The sequence below is a fragment of the Aristolochia californica genome, unplaced genomic scaffold, assembly GCF_029961685.1.
Source record: "Aristolochia californica isolate CCGP_79_NKW_82.1479 unplaced genomic scaffold, dmAriCali1.0.hap1 SCAF_14, whole genome shotgun sequence".
NCBI lineage: Eukaryota > Viridiplantae > Streptophyta > Magnoliopsida > Piperales > Aristolochiaceae > Aristolochia > Aristolochia californica.
In genome coordinates this window covers 23,959,433-23,978,768 of record NW_027181815.1, presented here as the reverse complement: position 1 = coordinate 23,978,768, position 19,336 = coordinate 23,959,433, and the positions used below count along the sequence as shown (strand labels likewise).

Below are 19,336 nucleotides of genomic sequence, written 5' to 3'. Positions count from 1 at the left end.
TCATGTGTAATAAACTAGTAAGTTGATGATTTTAATATTAAAGACACGAACTCATTGTTATATTCCAAAGCATAACGTTTGCTTTTATGTTGTAAATTGTGGACTATTACAAGTAACTCGGTTCATTTTCAAGCATATTTTTTAAGTTTTAATTATATATATATATATATGTTATTAATAATCTATCCTAGGTTATAAATAAAATAAAATATTTATTTATTTATTATATTCATTAATTTTATTACTATATTAAATTAGATATTTATGACTGGTAATTAAAATATTGTTAAAGAAAGCATTTGATCAATTATTTTGGTTTAACTATCCCATTTTTATAATTAATTAAACTAATCATTTTTAATTTTGTAAAAATATATTATTAATTAGTACTACGTCAAAAATCCATCTTTTGTTATTAAAAAAATGTTTTTATTTATTCAGTATATTCATTTTGTATTTATTGTATTAAATTAGTGGTTTAATAGTCGTAATTAAAATATTTTTAAAGTAAACATTTGATCAATTATTTTGGTTTAATTATCCCATTGGTATAATTAATTAAACCAATGGTTTTAAATTTTGTGGCAATATATTATTAAATAATAATACATAAAAATATATAATGTGTTATTGATAAAATAATATTTTTTTAATTACTATATTAAATTATTTATTTTTAATGTTAAAATATATCTTATATTATTAATAAATTTATTTATTTATTTATTATATTTTCTTCTATTATTTTTTACTTTATTTATTTATTTATTATAATTTATTAAAGTCGCACGTAATTATTATATTATTTTATAATAAATTGTAATCATTAATTAATATAATATAGTATTTCATTAATTAGTATATTAATATATTTTAATATTATATTAAATCACTTATTAGTGTAGTGACCATGTTTATTTTGGTTAATTATCTGTTTAGGTATATGTTTTATTTAAATATATTATAAAAATTTACTCATTCTCTTGTTTACATCATATTTTTCATTTTGGGGCACTAACACAGGAATCTGTTCAGTGCACTTGAACTCATCTACACTAACACCCAGCTTGACGTTGAAGTTGAATTAAATCATTGCGTTGAATTTGAAGTTTAACTTCAACTTCAACTTCAACTTCAATGTTGACTAACCCCCCCTAACATATTTCTGTCCTAAGAGCTAAGTAAAATAAACTACAAAATATCCCTATACAGATTTGGAAAAATAATGAAGTCATGCAAAGTTGGGAGAGAAGACCCAACAATCATTATTATTTGCAGAACTCAAGATTAGGGTCTTAAACATTGACTCCTCTCTATCCAATTAATTGGCAGTCAAAAGACGTCCCTCATCTCCCACTACAAACCAAAAACTTAAAAACAGATTGACTAATCGACACTTAGATACGTGCCAGCTTATAATATCTAACTAATTACAACTTTGCTCCTCTCTTGACAGCCCTTGAATCTAGAACAACATCTAAAAAAATCTACAATATTAAAAATAAAAAATTATTTTGTATTCTGAAGAGAGCCCACAATTGATTCAATCTGAAAACTACCCAAGCAATATCAATATCAAAAACATAATCAGGTAGCTATTGAACTTACTAGAGCTCCTTGGACCAAGTCATAGGCCTGCAGAAGAGTAAAATACAACCCTATTACAACAAGCATAAAAAAGTAGACCGTGTCTTTATGCATAAGTAACAGCACAGCTACCTATCTCCTACAGTCAGTAACAAGCTCTTCTTAGCAGAGGAAACAAACAAAAACTACAGAGGCAGCCTACCAGGATTCCAGAAGCCTTCATAACATCTCGATCACTTGCTATTTGCTTGTCCACCGATACTGAACAGATAGAAAGCACAGGTGAAGAAGCCTCAAGTGGTGCCTTACTGGACTGACATGAAATGAGTCGGCCAGCATGAATGTCACCCTAAAACCAACAACAAAATGCTCATGAAATGTTTACAATAAAACCATTACATGTAGAAGATCTCCATAATTAACAGGACGATTGAGGACCAAAACTTAATCGATCCTCCAACAGATTCAGTTCATGCATTCACAACAGGTGAAGAAGACATTGTTCCTATTTAGAACATCGAGACAGTTCGTATACCAGATAAAGACAGTTAAAGCAAACAAATGCATAGAAAAAGCCAATAAACAGAAACAACTAGAAAAGAGGACTATCAAGTTAATGACGAGAAGAATGGAATACTCTCTATTCATCTAATATCAATCTCACAATTTTCCAAAAAGGGGAAAAAAGGCATTGCTGGAGAACAACTCTCACGAATGAGTCAACCATATGATTGGCTTTCAATCCATATGTGAACCAAGTAATCATGCAATGGAGATATCCAAATCCTCTCAAAGGAACTGCAGGCATAGGAACCTCCTTCATCTGCGTCATGGAGAAAGAAGCAGTATAGTATTTCAATTTGGGAATTAGAGCCCAAAAACCAGCATCAGAAAAATCAACATGCCTAAGGAGCAAGAATAGCAGTCTGATGTTGCCACCAGAATTCTTATGATGCCACCATCACCAATCAGTTATTATCTTCCTCTTAAGCTTCCAGCAAATCAAACCAACCAACATGTGAATGAGTGCAGTCATGAAGTTCCCATCTCCTTGCATCAAAACAGGCAGCAGCAGCCCTCCAATTGTCCCTTATAGCAACACCAGGGAGCTTGTCAAATTCAGTGAACTTCCCTATCCATAAAAATACATAGTGAATAACTTTTTTTATTGTAGCACCTTAGGATTGGGATCTATCAAAGGTCCTGTTATTTCTATCTTGCTAACTGCTCCACATGACTGAACCAATAAACAGTCGACCAAAAATTCCTCCCACAGTTGGTAAGGACGATAGATCAATTGATTGAATTATCTCAAGTAAGGCTATTGAGAGGCGACAGTAGTATCAAACATTTTAAAAAATGCCAACTAGACCAAATCTAAACATTCAATGAATGAAGATGTGGTCGATCGCTTCCTCCTTTCCCTATAAAAGCTTGCCTTGGTCAAAATCAAGATTTATCTACATTTCATAATCTGATCTGAAAGGTGAAGATTTTTTTTTTTTTTTTGAACTGCACAACAGATAAAATGAGTTATTAGAGGAGTCTCAAGACCTCTTAAGGATAAGATTGTCAATAAGGACACTGAAAATTCACCAAAGGAATTACACCTCATAATGAGGTGATGAACAAATCTAGCCGTGGTGTAAACTAGGAGATAGGTTACTTCCTTCAAAAGCTTTTGCTTCAGCAAGGTCGCTTCAGGATCATTATTATCAAGGATGAGGAAACCCTTAACGTATTATTGAAGGTGACAGGAAAAAACTCAATCGTATCGCCCTCTTTGGTCACCAAAGGTTTTTTCCCTAATGTTGAACCCTTACACTGGATCCTCTTCCTTACAAAACCTCCAAAGCCATTTAACAAGGAGCCCCTTGTTCACTGCAGGGAAATACTTAACTCATAGATCCAAAGCGGCAAGTTTTTCACGTGTAGAAATGTCCTTCCAGCTCACTAAATGGAAAGTTATCACGGTTCTAAAGAAATCTTCTCCCTAGAGCATCGAATTTTACAGCCACACCATCTGGGGGAGACAGAAATAACGCAGAGAGGTCATACAGAACTAGAACAAGCAGATCTTTTCGACATGAAAAGAAAACATTCTCAGCAACCATTCTTCTCCAAAAGAAATTAAAAACAACGAGGAAAAGAAAATGCTAAGCTCCACATTCAGTTATGTCCATACCTCAAACGGCCGTAATGTTCTCACCACTGACCTCCGAAAACCACCAGCACGTGCGCCAGAAAAGCCAAGGCCCTGTTCTCCAACCAGAACGGGCTTCCATTCGCTTCCACATGCAAGGCACTTCGAAATCCCCAGCATTTTACACAACCACTGACAGCTGAAACTCCGCCCAAAATTTACAGGGAAAAACAGAAACTCAAATTCGAAGAAACTGCTTGAAAACTCCAAAGTCCTACGTATAATGAGATCAGGGGATCAACAATTGGGGAAAAATTAAGGTTTTGTCGTCCTGTTGGAAGTGGGAGAAAATCTGTGGCGGGAGTTGAGAGAAACTTTTGGTGGCGGGGGGGTAGACGTTGGGCGGAAACACCGAAGCAGCGGCGTCTCCTACCACGTGTTTCCGCCAAGCCCTTTTCGTCTGTGCGTTGGAACAGGGAACACTCCGATGCGGGTGCGTCGTGGCATCCGACAACGAGGCTAAATCCCTCCTCCCTCCACTCACGTTGACTAGTTGACTTGTGCTCTCGACAGGCTCGAGAGGATACGGAAATGTATTAAATTTTTAGAAAGAGCCGTATATACGAAAATATATTAAAGATATATAGAATATTAGGAAAATGATGTATAAGCATGAAAACGTTATCAAAACATTAAAAAAATTACTAAAACTAATTAATGTTATTTATATATAATATTATGTATTTAATGACATAATTATTTCACATGTTTTGTTTTAAAAAATTATAAACTATCAGAAAGACATCTATGTCTTTTTACACGGGAGTCTTGTGTAAAATAGACGAAATATTACTCCTTCATAAAATACCCCCTCTAATGTCCAATTCCCGTGAAATTCTACCATTGGAGGAAACCTTTTTATTATTTTAAGTCTTCATCTATGTTATTCAACCCATTTGTCAATATCAATATTATTTTTTTAAACCAAAACGTTATAAGGTCGATATGTAACCTTTTCTGGTTCTTCTAACCAAGGATTAAGTGGGTCTTCTTCATCAAATATGTTCATTAAATCAATAAAATCAAAATATTCTTCTTCTTTCTTCACATCTTGTGTTAGGTGCTTCAACTTAAGTCTAATGATATAATGAGCAAATACTAGCTTCATTAATTTCTCATATGGTTATCTATTTCTTTAGTTTATGTGAATAAGAGAAAAATATTCCAACTTCTTTCAAAGCCTAATTACGAAATTATGTAAGACAAGATTTGGATAACAATATTCCTAAGATGACGAGCATCTAGCTCAAACCCGATTCACCAGGTAGTGACAAACTTATAAATAATTAATATAATTAGTGCAATCAAATTTTATGTAATATTTGCTAAAGTAAGAAAACCACTTAGTCCTCAAAGCAAGGCCAAACATTTTGCCTAAACACAAATTTGAAATAAGTTTTGTTAAAATTTCACTACCGGAATTACGATACCTCATATAATCATTTTGAAAAACAGAAAAAATTTTAACATGTGATTACTTACCTCCATTATAGTCCTCAAAGTTTTCTCTTGAGCTAACTCTAATTTTTCAGTAACTTTTTGCAAGCTTCACGATAATTCTTCATTTGTATCGATTCTTTTAGTACATCATGCAGGTTACAGTTTGTAATAGATATACAAAGAGTCTCAATAATCAATTTACAAAAAAAAATAAAAAATACATGGACTTATATACTATTGCACGTAAGTCATGGAATAGTTGGTAATTCCACCTACCATCAATAGTATCACAATATTATTTATATGGTATTAGAGAAGCCTCTTGAATTGCTAACTTTGTTGATCTTTTTGCCTCAGATATATAACCCAATGTAGGAGTCTTATCTCCATTAACCACTTCTAACATTCACAATAGGCTTTAAAATCTTAACTACTTCATGCACACTATTCCAATATTGATTACTATAAACTAAATCTTCCACCTATTTTCTAATTATTTTTTTAACTCGAACAATAGTTTAACCATTTATAAGTAAACATAAAGTCAAGTCCTTGTTTGTTGTTAGAATACAAGAAGGATAATGGCTTATATGTAATTTTATTATTCTCTTTGGTCTTTATTTTTAATCCTTGGGTTAAAAGGTATTTATGTAATTTGTCAATCTTGTAAGTGATTATAAAAAGGATGTGGTGGACGATTAGGGAATCACATAAAACCCTAATCTTCACCAAGATCTTCTTTTTTCAACATCGACCTCTAACTCCATTTTCTCCTCCTCTTCTCAACTCGGTTCTCCTTCACAATTTCTCTCTTTCCGTTCCTCACAACTAGCGGTGGCTTCGAACCGAGTTGGTTCGCGAGCCGGCTCGGTTCGATTCGTCATTTATCGAGCTCGAGAACCGAAATCGGCTCATTTACTTTGACAAGCCGAGCTCGACCGAAGCTAGGTTTGGTTCGTCGGCTCGCGAGCCGGCTCGAAATGAGTCGGATCGGTATGAATCGGTAACGGGATCGTGAGCGAGCGGGGGAGCAATATCGGAAGCGAGAGCGAGGGGGGGGGGGGGAATTTGAATCCTTATTGGACAAGGACTCTAGATTGGAAGCAATCCATGTTTTCTTGCATGTTTATTTCGCTCGAATTCAAGCATTGCGTATTGATATTATTTGTTTTTTCGCTCTGCTATTGTATTACTCTCAGGATAAACTACATGAAAAACAACAATAAACATTGATTACTCTCAAACAAGTCATAGATTCTCGTGTTGGCTTGCTCCTTGTATTACTCTTGAAATAACTTGTTTGAATAGCAATAGCAAGTGTGGATTCATTTAAAAAACAACTGTAAACAAAGCTTGTGGGTTGCTCTTAGGTCAGCCAAACTAATTCTCGATTTGTCATCTTGATGAGTCTGTCTCTTAATCTCCCTCAGTAAGTGAATGTTATGTGGTATTCATGCCATCATTAGGTGAAAATCTCATGATTATTGGATTCATTATTGAAATTTATATAGCTTGGATTGATTTGTAACTATGATCAGTCAAAAATATTATGGCTGAAGATAATATTGCACACATAGTTGGCAAGAATGAGCTACTTAAGCATACTACAATTCCCCTTAAAGGTATGTCTAATTATTTGAGTTGGTCTCAACCTATTAAGATATTTCTTATTACCTTAGACCTTCCATATCACCTAGTTGTGCCTACTCCTCCTGTTGATGAGGAAGACCTTATTTATAAAAAAAATGGGTCAAAGAAGACAATCTTGTAAATTTTTAGTTGATTAACAGTATAGAGGATAGTATAGTAAATAACGTGATTCATCTAGAAACAATAAAATTGGTTTGAAATACTTGTGCCAAACTTTATTCCAGTGTTGATTACTTGCAAAAGTTGAATGATGTTTTTCAAACATTGCACAATACTAAACTAGGGAAAATTTTGCACTAGTATTTCGCAATATTATTTATATGGTATTAGAGAAGCCTCTTGAATCGCTAACTTTGTTGATCTTTTTGCCTCAGATATATAACCCAATGTAGGAGTCTTATCTCCATTAACCATTTCTAAAACATTCACGATAGGCTTTAAAATCTTAACTACTTCATGCACACTATTCCAATATTGATTACTATAAACTAAATCTTCCACCTATTTTCTAATTATTTTTTTAACTCGAACAATAGTTTAACCATTTATAAGTAAACATAAAGTCAAGTCCTTGTTTGTTGTTAGAATACAAGAAGGATAATGGCTTATATGTAATTTTATTATTCTCTTTGGTCTTTATTTTTAATCTTTGGGTTAAAAGGTATTTATGTAATTTGTCAATCTTGTAAGTGATTATAAAAAGGATGTGGTGGAGGATTAGCGAATCACATCAAACCCTAATCTTCACCAAGATTTTCTCTTTTCAACCTCGACCTCTAACTTCATCTTCTCCTCCTCTTCTCAACTCGGTTCTCCTTCACAATTTCTCTCTTTCCATTCCTCACAACTACCTCACGTAAGGGTTATTTAAGTTTTTTATAATGGAATCCTAAGATTCAACATAGTATCAAAGTAGAGATCTTCGGATTCCATAATATTTTCCTCCTCATCTTATGTAGATGATGCATGGGTTATGAGTCAAGAATGCTTGAATCAGATAAGTATTTTATTTGCTCCATAGTAAATTTATTCCATAACTAAATTGAAAGCACACAATAGTTTGTGTTTCTCTTGTTCTTCAATCATTCGTTCATTGTTTATGAAATAAGCATAAACACAAATACGATAGTTAATTACATATTCATGCGAGTAATGTCCTTATACAAGAATTATTTTTCTTCCCTTTCTCCTTCACAAACTACGAACCAGAGGCTTGAGTCTTCATGCACAACTTATGATGTCAAAGGAAGTTGTTTTCAAGAGTTGAATTATTTGTAGAAAATTCTCAATGCAGTAGGTTGATTATGATATGTATGTTACAAATTTATTTTCTTCAATGGGCGTCTAGTGTTGTGTTGGATCCATAAAAGAACTTTTGATGCTTTGGACTGAGTTTTTTTGAAAACTCTTTCTAAAGATTACCGAGTTTGGTTTTAGACGTACTCAAATTAGTGAACGACAATGACTAGATCTCATTTCAAGTGAAATATCTAAGCTACCAAGTCTACTTTCAACCAGGACTTTGAATAGTTGATGCATTAAATTTGCAACTTCTAGGTGCAATCTTTTTTCCTAATCAAAACGGGATACAATTGTTGTTGTAAGTTGGAATCCCAACTAGAGTTGAACTATTTGAACAACTACATGAATTTAAATCCTAGTGCAACAAGGACATGATTATTGTCTTGGTTTCTTGTTGTTTCTCGGGTGAACTTACCTAAAATCCAAAAGTTTGAATCCTTATTGGACAAGGACTCTTGATTGGAAGGTCTCCATGTTTTCTTGCATGTTTATTTCGCTCGAATTCAAGCATTGTGTATTGGTATTATTTGTTTTTCCGCTCTGCTATTGTATTACTCTCAGGATAAACTACATGAAAACAACAATAAACATTGATTACTCTCAAAGAAGTCATAGATTCTCGTGTTGGCTTGCTCCTTGTATTACTCTCGAAATAACTTGTTTGAATAGCAATAGCAAGTGTGGATTCATTTAAAAAACAACGGTAAACAAAGCTTGTGGGTTGCTCTTAGGTCAACCAAACTAATTCTCGATTTGTCATCTTGATGAGTTTGTCTCTCAATCTCCCTTAGTAAGTGAATGTTATGTGGTATTCATGCCATCATTAGGTGACTAAAATCTCATGATTATTGGATTCATTATTGAAATTTATATACCTTGGATTGATTTGTAACTATGATCAGTCAAGAATATTATGGTTGAAGATAATATTGCACACATAATTGGCAAGAGTGAGCTACTTAAGCATACTACAATTCCCCTCAAAGGTATGTCTAATTATTTGAGTTGGTCTAAACCTATTAAGATATTTCTTATTACCTTAGTCCTTCCATATCACCTAGTTGTGCCTACTCCTCCTATTGATGAGGAAGACCTTATTTATAAAAAAAATGGGTCAAAGAAGACAATCTTGTAAATTTTTAGTTGATTAACAGTATAGAGGATAGTATAGTAAATAATGTGATTCATCTAGAAACAATAAAATTGGTTTGAAATACATGTGCCAAACTTTATTCCAGCGTTGATTACTTGCAAAAGTTGAATGATGTTTTTCAAACATTGCACGATACTAAACTAGGGAAAATTTTGCACTAGTATTTTGCCAAATTCAAAGGTCTTTTACAAGAATGAAAGCATCTAACAAGTAATATTAATCTTTTGATATCTTTATCCTCTTCTCTAATAGATAAATTTGTTTTAATATTAGATGGATCCCAAACCAAGGTACAAGCAACGAGGTCTACTACTGTTACAACTTCACTTCACCTAGATGATGTTCCTTTTGTTCCTCAGTTTCTACTGAGCTTATTGTTTGTTAGTTAGTTGACCAAAAACTTTAATTGCTCTATAAAATTTACCCTACTTCTTGTACCTTTCAGAATCTATAGATCAAACATGTGATTGATGGACCATGAGAAAGGGGTCTTTATTTTCTAAACACACCAGCAGTTATAGTCGTAACAAGCTCACAAGACAAGGCTCTTCAATGACACAATAGATTTGGACATCTTTCCCTTCAATCCACCCAAACATTGTTTCCTTCTTTTAAGCATATTTCCAACTTACAATGTGAAGCTTGCCACTTAAATAAACAACATAGGAATACTTATTCTCCTCGATATAAAACTAGGGTAGTTACTACCTTCTCTTTACTTCATATTAGTGTGTAGGGACCAATAAATGTTTCAAATATTTATAAGTCAAGATAATTTATTGTATTTTTTGATGATTATACTAGAGTAACATAGTTGTAGTTGATGAAAGATCGGTTTGGACTTTTGCCTATTTTTAAGTCTTTTCATGCTATGACTTCTACACGGTTTGGTTCAAAATTAAGAGTTGTTTGATCTTGTCAAAGAATATGATTAGCGAGTTTCTAAAATTTCGTAGTGAGAATGACATCGTTCACAAAACATACAATTCTTACACTCCACAAAAAAATGGAGTGGCCGAAAGGAAAAATAAGCAATGACTTGAAGTTTCCAGGGCTCCACTACAGGGTATGAATGTGCTTCATTTTTAGCTAGCCTCATACTATACTCACTGCATGTTTTCTTATTAATCGGCTTCCTTCCTTAGTTCTCCATAACAAGTCACCATACTCTATATTTTCCCTCTTCCCTTAAGGTCTTTGGATATACTTGCTTTGTTCATGACACATCAAATTGTCTCGTTGAGCTATTAAATGTATATTTCTGTGATACTCTCATACCCAAAAGGAATAATTGTGTTATAATCCACACTTAAAAAGGTTATTTGTGTCAACAGTTGTGACTTTTTTTTAGGGGCAATCATTTTATCTCCTAGGTATTGCACCACCTGGGTTCTCACCTTCTATAGATTTCAAACTTGTAGTGCCATTGGAAGATCATCTTAATTCCAACAAACAACGAAATTCACATCTCGAACTCATTGGCTTACCACCACACTATGGAATGTACAGATCCTCTTGAGGTAAGTTCTCCCCCTTTGCCTATTATTTTTGGTCCTCCTTATGACACAAGACCTATTAGTATTTTGAAAAAACTACGGTCTTGGTCCAAACCGTCTATTTCTCATCCATTATCTAATGTGTTATCAACTCATTGCTTGTCTTTCACTTGTTTCACATTTCTTGCTTCTCTGTCTTCTACCTCTCTTCCTACATCATATGATGACGCTCTTCAACATCCAAGGTGGCAGGTAGTCATTAAAAGAATTGAAAGCTTTATATGAGAATCAAATTTGACAATTGGTGCCCCTACCTCCACATAAAAGAATAGTGGGATGTAAATGAGCGGTCACAATTAAACATAAACCCAATGGTACCATAGCAAGGCTTAAACCTGATCTAGTTGCTAAAGGATACACTTAGTGATATGGTGTTGATTATGAGGAGACATTCTCTCCTATAGCCAAATTAAATTCAATATGGATTCTTTTATCTCTCGTTGCCAATTTTTAATGGCCATTATATCAACTTGATGTAGAGAATGCTTTTCTTAATCATGATATGACAAATGAGACAAATATGGATCAACCACCTGGTTCTGTAGCTGAGGGGGAGATATCATGCAAATTAAAAAAAATTTCTATATGGGTGCAAATAGTCACCTAGAGCATGGTTTAATGAGTTTATGGGAGCAATGCTTTAGTTTGGTTGTACCCAATGTATGATGGATCACTCAGTTTTTGTTAAACGTAATAACAAGGGAGTTGTTCCCCTCACCATGTATGTTGATGATATTATCATAACAGCGAATGACTTTGAAAGTACCAGCCAGGTAAAAAAAAATCTATAAAAGAAGTTCAAGACAAAATACTTAAGGCTCCTCAACTATTTCCATGGGATTGAAGTATTGCAATCCAAGTATAGAATTGTTTTATCACAAAGGAAATATGTACTTGATCTTCTTAGTAAGACAAGAATGTTGAGATGTCGTCTTGTAGACACTCCCATAGATACTAATGTCAAATTGTGTGTTGTTTTTTGGAAATAATGTTATTGTGGGACAGTGGCAGTAGGGAAATTAATTTATCTCACTGTAACTAGACTGGATATCTCTTTTGAAGTAGTGTTGTTAGCTAGTACATGCATAAGCCTCAAGCCTCTCATCGGCAAGCTCTAGAACAAACCCTCTGATATCTAAAGAAATCTCTTGGATAAGGACTCTTATACAAATGTCAGTCATATTAATGTTTAAAGTTTTGAAAATATTGATTGGGCAGACTCCCCATATTGATAGAAAATCTACCTTTGACTATTGTATATTAGTTGGAAGAAAAATAAAAAACAAAATGTAGTGGCTCTGAAAAATAAGAAACAAAATGTAGTGGCTCGATCCAATGCAGGCAAAATATTAAGCCATGGCAAATGTTGTGAGTGAATTGATATGGATCAAGTCTCTCCTCACAAAATTGGGATTCAACAAAGACACTCTAATGAAACTTCATTATGATAACCAAGCGGCAATTCATTTTGCAACCAATCTGGTCCTCCATTAGAGGACAAAGCGTATTGAGGTTGACTGTCAGTTTATCATAGAAAAGCTACAACTTGGTACTATAAGCTTTGAGCATGTTTCATTCAAGTTCACATAGCCAAAATATTTATAAAGCTTGTTACTTCAAAGATATTGACCACTAGGTGTTCCAAGTTGGGATTGTATGAAGTCTTTGCACTACCAACTTGATAGGGAGTGTTAAAATACAAGAAGGATAGTGGCATATATTTATTTTATTTATTTTCTTTGCGCTTTAGTTCCAGCCCTTAGGTTAAAAGGTTTAGGGTTTTATAGTTTTACTATCGATGTTCCCCTTTTGGTATTCACTGCCCAAGAAACTTTGCTTGGAAAATTCCACTATTCCAAACTCTAATAGCTATAAATTACACAAAGAAATTTTGACTCTCTTTAAGCTACGTGTAGCTCAAGTACATGCTTTTAAAAATACAATCTCCCCAATAGATTGGCTGGATTCTAACTCTTGTTGTCTCTTTAGATGAATCTTTCACAAAATAAAATCAAACAAAAGTTAAAAAACTATTTACACCCTTTCATTTGGAGAATACCGTTTCCTTGATAGATCTAAGCATCTACTCTTTTGCAGCACAATGTGAATATGAGAGCTTGTTTAAAGGATATGCAAGGAAAGATAGAGGAAAGAGTAGAAGCTTATGCAAGGCGATGACTCTCTTTCACTCAAAAGCATTTTAGAGAAGAAATTCAAGACTTTGAGAATAAAGACTGGAAGGTTTGCCAATAAATGTTCATTAACTGCTCTATGTGAGGCTTGGTAGAGTATTTAAAACATCCCCATGCCAAACTAGCCATTTTTTTCCGTTTTTAAAAGTTAAGTGTTTGGATTGATCAAGAATTGTAACATGATTAATCGATTAATCATATATAAAGGCTATTTTTCTGTCAGGATGTGATTAATTGATCAATGGAATGATCGATCAAAATTTTTCCGTTGGACCTAACATGTTAAGTTGATCGATCTTTGCTAAGGTATGATTGATCAATCAGAATTCTCTCTATTAGTGTATAACAAGTTTGATCAATCAGTGAACTTCCTAAGATCGATCATGCTTTATGTCTCATTGCCGAGGTCATGTGGGATGATTGATCATTCAATACAAATTTTGCGTGTTTGGACAGTATTGATCGATCAATCCAAGTGGGATGATTGATCATGCTTTATAGCATTAATTAGCCATGTTCTGGATGATTGATTAGTCGACTCAAGTTGATCAATCATGCTTTATAAACTTGGCTTGTGCACTTCTAGATCATTGATCATTGGCAGAGGTTGATGGATCATTCTAGTGAAATTTTAGTTAATTTAACTTTGAAAGCATGAGAACGAATGATCCTAAGTGCACTAACATGTTTGAAAAAACTGTATATGATATTTTAAAACATGTATGGATGAAATGAAAGTCCTAAAGCTCAATGTTTAACATTGTACCTTAAATAGAAATAGTTTGGACGAGACTCTCTTACATGGATTGAGTTTTGATATACATCAATGACTCTTAAACTCTAGTCTTCACATTGTCTTCTTTTTCAAAGGTGCTTCTTTAAGATAAGTCTTTCCATGATGCTTGAGGTCTTGAATAGGCCCGATTAGTTTTGAAGCTCTAGTCCTTGAGATGCATGTCTCTTAAAGGTAAAGCATTTGAAATACTTAGTTTTGCAAATTGTTAGCACTATTTAATTTGGTTATCATCAAAAGCAATCAGGGAGTCAACCTATGGTCAATGATCTCCCCCTTTTTAATGATGACAAAAACTAACGCTGAAAAATTAAAATACACGCAATCCCTAAGATTCAGAGCTAAGTTAAGCACGCAATTTTGGAATATGTTCCCCCTTAATCATTGCATAGTTATTTTAGTCATTTTAATTTTCAAGTTTTCAATCTCTAGAGTGCCTAATGGGTCTAGGTCCATCTTTCCATGTTTTCTCCCCTTTTTGTTAAACTCAAAAAGATTTTCAAATAAGGCATAATAGTAAATAAAAAGTATTGGCTCAAAGCCATTTCATATATAGATGTGTAGATAGATACAAACAATGTACTAATTAAAAATGCTTCAAACAAAAAAGTAAGAATCAAAGGAGGCAAATATAAGTACAAAGGAGGCAAATAGTATGGTCCTAAGGACTATAGAGCTAGGCCGGTGGCGGTAGAAGGCTGAGGAGCTTTTCGAGCATGCTCTTGATCCTCAACTGGTTCCCTCGAAGCTCAATCTATCTAGCCTTCGGTTGTTCTTGTGTAGTAAGAATCATTACTCGAGTGGCTCGATCATCATCCACTTCATCATTGTTGGAAGATGGGCTCCAACTCACAAGTTCAAGGCTAGAAGTCTCCACGTCAAAGGAGTGGCAAAGTGATTATTTATGGTATGGTCCATAAGGCTGGCATAAAAATGTAAATACATTTTCCTTTCTCCCACTTCTCTCTCTTCTCTCCTTCTTCTTCCACGTTAACCTAGAGTCATTCTCATGGGGTCTTAACTTCTACATGGTATCCAAGCATGGAGGTTAGGATCCCTATTCAAGTAGTTATGTCATCCATTCAAGAAATTGTTTATAGAAAGAGTTCTGCCATGAAGATATAGGTAAAATCTGGTTTTTTTTTTCATATTCTCTTTTTACGGTTTCAATTTTTTTCGCTCTTCTTGAATTCTTGATTCACGTCAAGTCATCTTGTAGCAAAATTACATGATTAATCAAAGGTTGTTTTTTTTCTATTTTTTATTTGGATTCAGTTACTTTTTTGTAACGGGAATGAAACATTGTTGATATGGGATTCCATCATATGTTGTTGTCAATTCTATAATCTAGCGTTACTCATGGGAGTGTGTTATGTTGTTGGATGACTATTATATGTTTGATGAAATTCTAGCACTCACTTATCCCTATTATTTTTGTGTTTGAACTTCAACAATTGAATCTTTTCTTGTGTTGAAGTATTCCCTTGAGTTGGAATTTATTTTGCCACGAAATTGCTCTCGGTTTGCCAAGAAAGGTCTTGTCTAAAGTTGCTCTCGATTTTGTGGTTGAGTTTGGATTAAGGATAATTGTTGCATCTATTCACTTCTCTCTGTTTTTTTTATAAATATAAGAGAAGTTGAGAGTGGCTGGTTCTTGTTATCACTTGACAAAAGCACTAATTGTTCCATGATTTGGTGCTTATTCTCGTGAAAATATTCTCTACTTATTTTTGTGGCTAATTTGATCTACGGGTTCTTCAAATTACGTTGTATAATTGTTATTTGAGCCCCTTTGACAATTGACCTCACTAGTTGATTTGAGTCAACATGGAGAGTGGGCATATGAGTAATAAGAGTGACATATTCCGAATTACTACAATTCCACTAAAAGGTATTTCCAATTACCTCAGCTGGTCTCAATCGGTACAGAGGGTTCACATTACTCGTGACCTTCTCAGTTATGTTATCAAAATCCCTCCTCCGATTGATGAAGAAAATGAAGTCTACCATAAATGGGTAAAAAACAATAACATGGTTATCAGTTGGCTTATTAAGAGCATGGAAGAGCATGTCACTAACAATGTGGTCCACTTGGAATCTTCCAACTATATTTGGAACACATGTGCTAAGCTCTATTCCAGTACCGCCTCCTTAGTATTTGATGTTTTCCAAAGTATGATGACTACCAAACAAGGAGATAATATTCATGAGTTTCTGGCCCAATTTTGTGGCCTTCTCCAATAATGGAAAATTGCTCAACCATACTCAACCGACATTGTTGTTCAACAAAAACAACGCGAGGCCCTTGTAGCGGCTATTTGCCTTACCAATATTAAACCATATCTTGAGGTGTCTAAGACTCAGCTTCTTAGTTCCTCTGCCCTTCCCTCTTTTGATGACATCAGTGCTATGTTGTTATGGATTCCTGATCCATCTCCTCCTTCTTCGATTCATGCACCATCAATTATGTTCTCTGGTAATCGGGGTACATCATCCCCATTTCGAGGACGCGACAAAAATACAAAAGGAGGCCGCACTGGAGGTGGTCGAATGGGTCTGACCCATTCCCACACTATGCCTCGATTGGTCAAAACCACATTGTGGATTCATGCTGGAAACTCCATGGTAAGCCTGATTGGGCGACAATCTATCCAGCCTCTGTTAATGTTGAGAAAAAGGAGGATATGAGTGATTCTCGTTCCAAAAATGTGACTATTTCTGCAGAAGACTATGCTGCAATTCAAAAGCAGAAATCTTTATTGGATCAGTCCTCTATTCCACCAGGCCCTACTGCTACCCCTACCATTGCCCCAGGTATGCTTTCTTCCGCTTCAACCTCTTCCTCTTGGATCATTGACTATAGGCCTTTCGAACACTTGTCAGGTAAATTTGTGATTATTGCTAATGGTTCCAAAACCAAGGTGCTTGGCAAGGGTTCCTCCTCTCTTACCGCGTCTATTCCTCTCCAAGGTGTGTTATTTTTTCCTCAATTTCCATTAAATTTGCTCTTCATTAGTCAATTAACCAAACAATTGAATTGTTCTATCACCTTCTCACCATCTTCGTGTATATTTTAGGATCTAACTACGAAACAGGCGATTGGTGACGGCCATGAAAAAGAGGGTTTATACTATTTTACTCTTCCACCAGTAGCTGTTATTCCATCCACTACATCTGGAGCTCAATTGTGACACAACCGGTTTGGTCATCCATCTACCTCGTCACTTCGTTCTTAGGTTCCATCTCTTAAATCGTTGTCTAATTTCAATTGTGAGGCATGTCAATTAAGTAAGCATGTTAGGAGTATATATTCTCCTCGTCTTACAACTACTAGTACTGCTCCATTTGCCTTAATACATTCTGATGTATGGGGCCCTTTAAAGGTTTCTAACATTTCTCAAGTTCAATATTTTGTTACTTTTATGGCCCGAGTGACTTGGTTGTTTTTTTTAAAGAATATCATAAATTCTTTATATTTTTAAAAAACTTTCATACAATGGTTCTGACGCAATTTGGAAAAAAAAAATCCTTAAATCTGATAATGATAAGGAATATTTGTCTATTGAGTTTAAATCATTTTGTGAGGATACTGGGCTTCTTTATCAAACATCATGTGCCTACACCCCTCAACAAAATGGTGTTGCTGAAAGAGAAAATCGTCACTTCCTTGAAGTTGCTCGGGGCCTCCTCTACATCATGAAGGTACCCTACTTTTATTGGTTTCATTCTATTCTTACAACATGCTTTCTCATCAATACGTTCCCTTCATCAGTACTTAGAAATCAAACTCTGTATTCTGTTTTGTTTCATGGTGAAGATCCATTCTCTTCCTCTTAAAGTTTTTGGTTGCACATGTTTTATTCATGATACTTCACCACATAAAAGTAAACTTGATCCTCAGTCTCTAAAGTGTATTTTTTTGGGGTATTCTCGAACTCAGAAAGGATATATTTGTTATAATACTACACTTCGGAGGTTGATGCTATCTCGGGATGTGACTTTCTTTGAAGACACATCCTTCTACTCCTCACGTGAGGCTCCTCTAAGGTTTTCATTTTCTCCTACCACTCTATGCCCACTTGTGCCGTTTAATGAAGATGTTACTCAACCCCCTGAAGCACCGGCCATCCCCTCACCTGTGGAGTTGTCCGATCCACCTGAGGTAAGTCTTTCTCCTCCTCTTATGTTTGGGCCTGAATTTGATACTTGGTCTATTGCGTTATGAAAAGAAACCCATTCTTGTACTACGTCTCATTCAATTGCCGATTTTATGTCTTCTCATCGCTTATCTTCTGAGTGTGTTCAGTTTCTTGCTTCTCTTTCGTCTGTTTCCATACCACAATCCTATTAGGAGGCCCTAAAGAATCTAGGATGGAAGACGGCTATGGATGAAGAAATGCATGCATTATATGAAAATCAAACATGGACATTGGCATCGCTCCCAAAAGGGAAAAGACCGGTTTGTTGCAGATGGGTTTTTTCGGTGAAACAGAAACTAGATGTGTCGGTTGCTCGCCTTAAAGCACACCTTATTTCAAAAGGTTATACTTAATGCAATGGGATAAATTATGAAGAGACTTTCTCTTCGGTTGCAAAACTGAACTCGATACGTATCATCCTTTTTATTATTGCTAACTCATCCTGGCCAGTACATCAGCTCAATGTAAAAATTGCATTTTTAAATAGTGATATACGCGAAGAAATTTATATGGTCCAACCACTTGTATATGTGGATGGGGGGGAGTCCATATGCCGGTTAAAGAAATCTTTATTTGGGCTTAAACAGTTCCCCCGAGCCTAGTTTGATAAATTTAGGCAAGCACTTCTACGATTTGGCTTTCATAGTTGCTCGGTTGATCATTCAGTATATGTTAAAGATACTATCAATGGGAAGATATTATTAGCTAAGTATATTGATGATATTATCTTGATTGGGAATGATGCTCATAGTGTACAAGAAGTGAAGAATATGATATGTCAAGAGTTCAAGGCTAAAGATTTGGGTAAGCTCAAATATTTTTTGGATATAGAAGTCCTTTAGTCAAACCATGGAATAGTATTGTCTCAAATAAAATTCGTCTTGGATCTTCTTGAATAAATTGGAATGAAGGGTTGTAGACCAGTTGATACACCTATGGATGAGAATAAAAAATTGTGTGTCACAACTGGAGAAGATGTTGACACTGACAAATATCAAAGACTTGTGGGAAAATTAATCTATCTTACGGTAACCAGGCCAGATATATCATATGCTGTGAGTGTGGTAAGTCAATTCATGCACAAACCATAAACTACTCACTGGCAAGTGTTGGTGAGAATACTACGAAACTTAAAAGGTGCTCCAAGAAGTGGATTGCTATATAAACAACATGGTCACTTCAATATAGAAGGCTTCTCAGATACAGATTGGGTTGGGTCACCCGATGATAGAAGATCTACGTCTAGGTATTTTACCCTTGT

General features: G+C 34.7%; 1 protein-coding gene across 3 annotated transcripts in view; it reads right to left on the bottom strand.

The window, feature by feature from the left end:
• LOC137950094 (abhydrolase domain-containing protein C22H12.03) overlaps nt 1–4,211 on the bottom strand; it is a 46,346-nt gene extending 42,135 nt beyond the window's left edge. For 2 of the 3 annotated variants that reach the window (XM_068796468.1, XM_068796470.1), the window contains exons 1-3: nt 3,773–4,211; nt 1,790–1,936; nt 1,609–1,635 (exon numbers count right to left, since the gene is read on the bottom strand). In XM_068796468.1, the coding sequence (XP_068652569.1) occupies nt 1,609–1,635; nt 1,790–1,936; nt 3,773–3,910 (312 nt within the window). In that variant the 5' untranslated portion in view covers nt 3,911–4,211. The remainder of the gene's footprint in view (nt 1–1,608; nt 1,636–1,789; nt 1,937–3,772) is intronic. The other variant, XM_068796471.1, reaches the window with a different exon arrangement.
• Nucleotides 4,212–19,336: the final 15,125 nt, after the last annotated feature.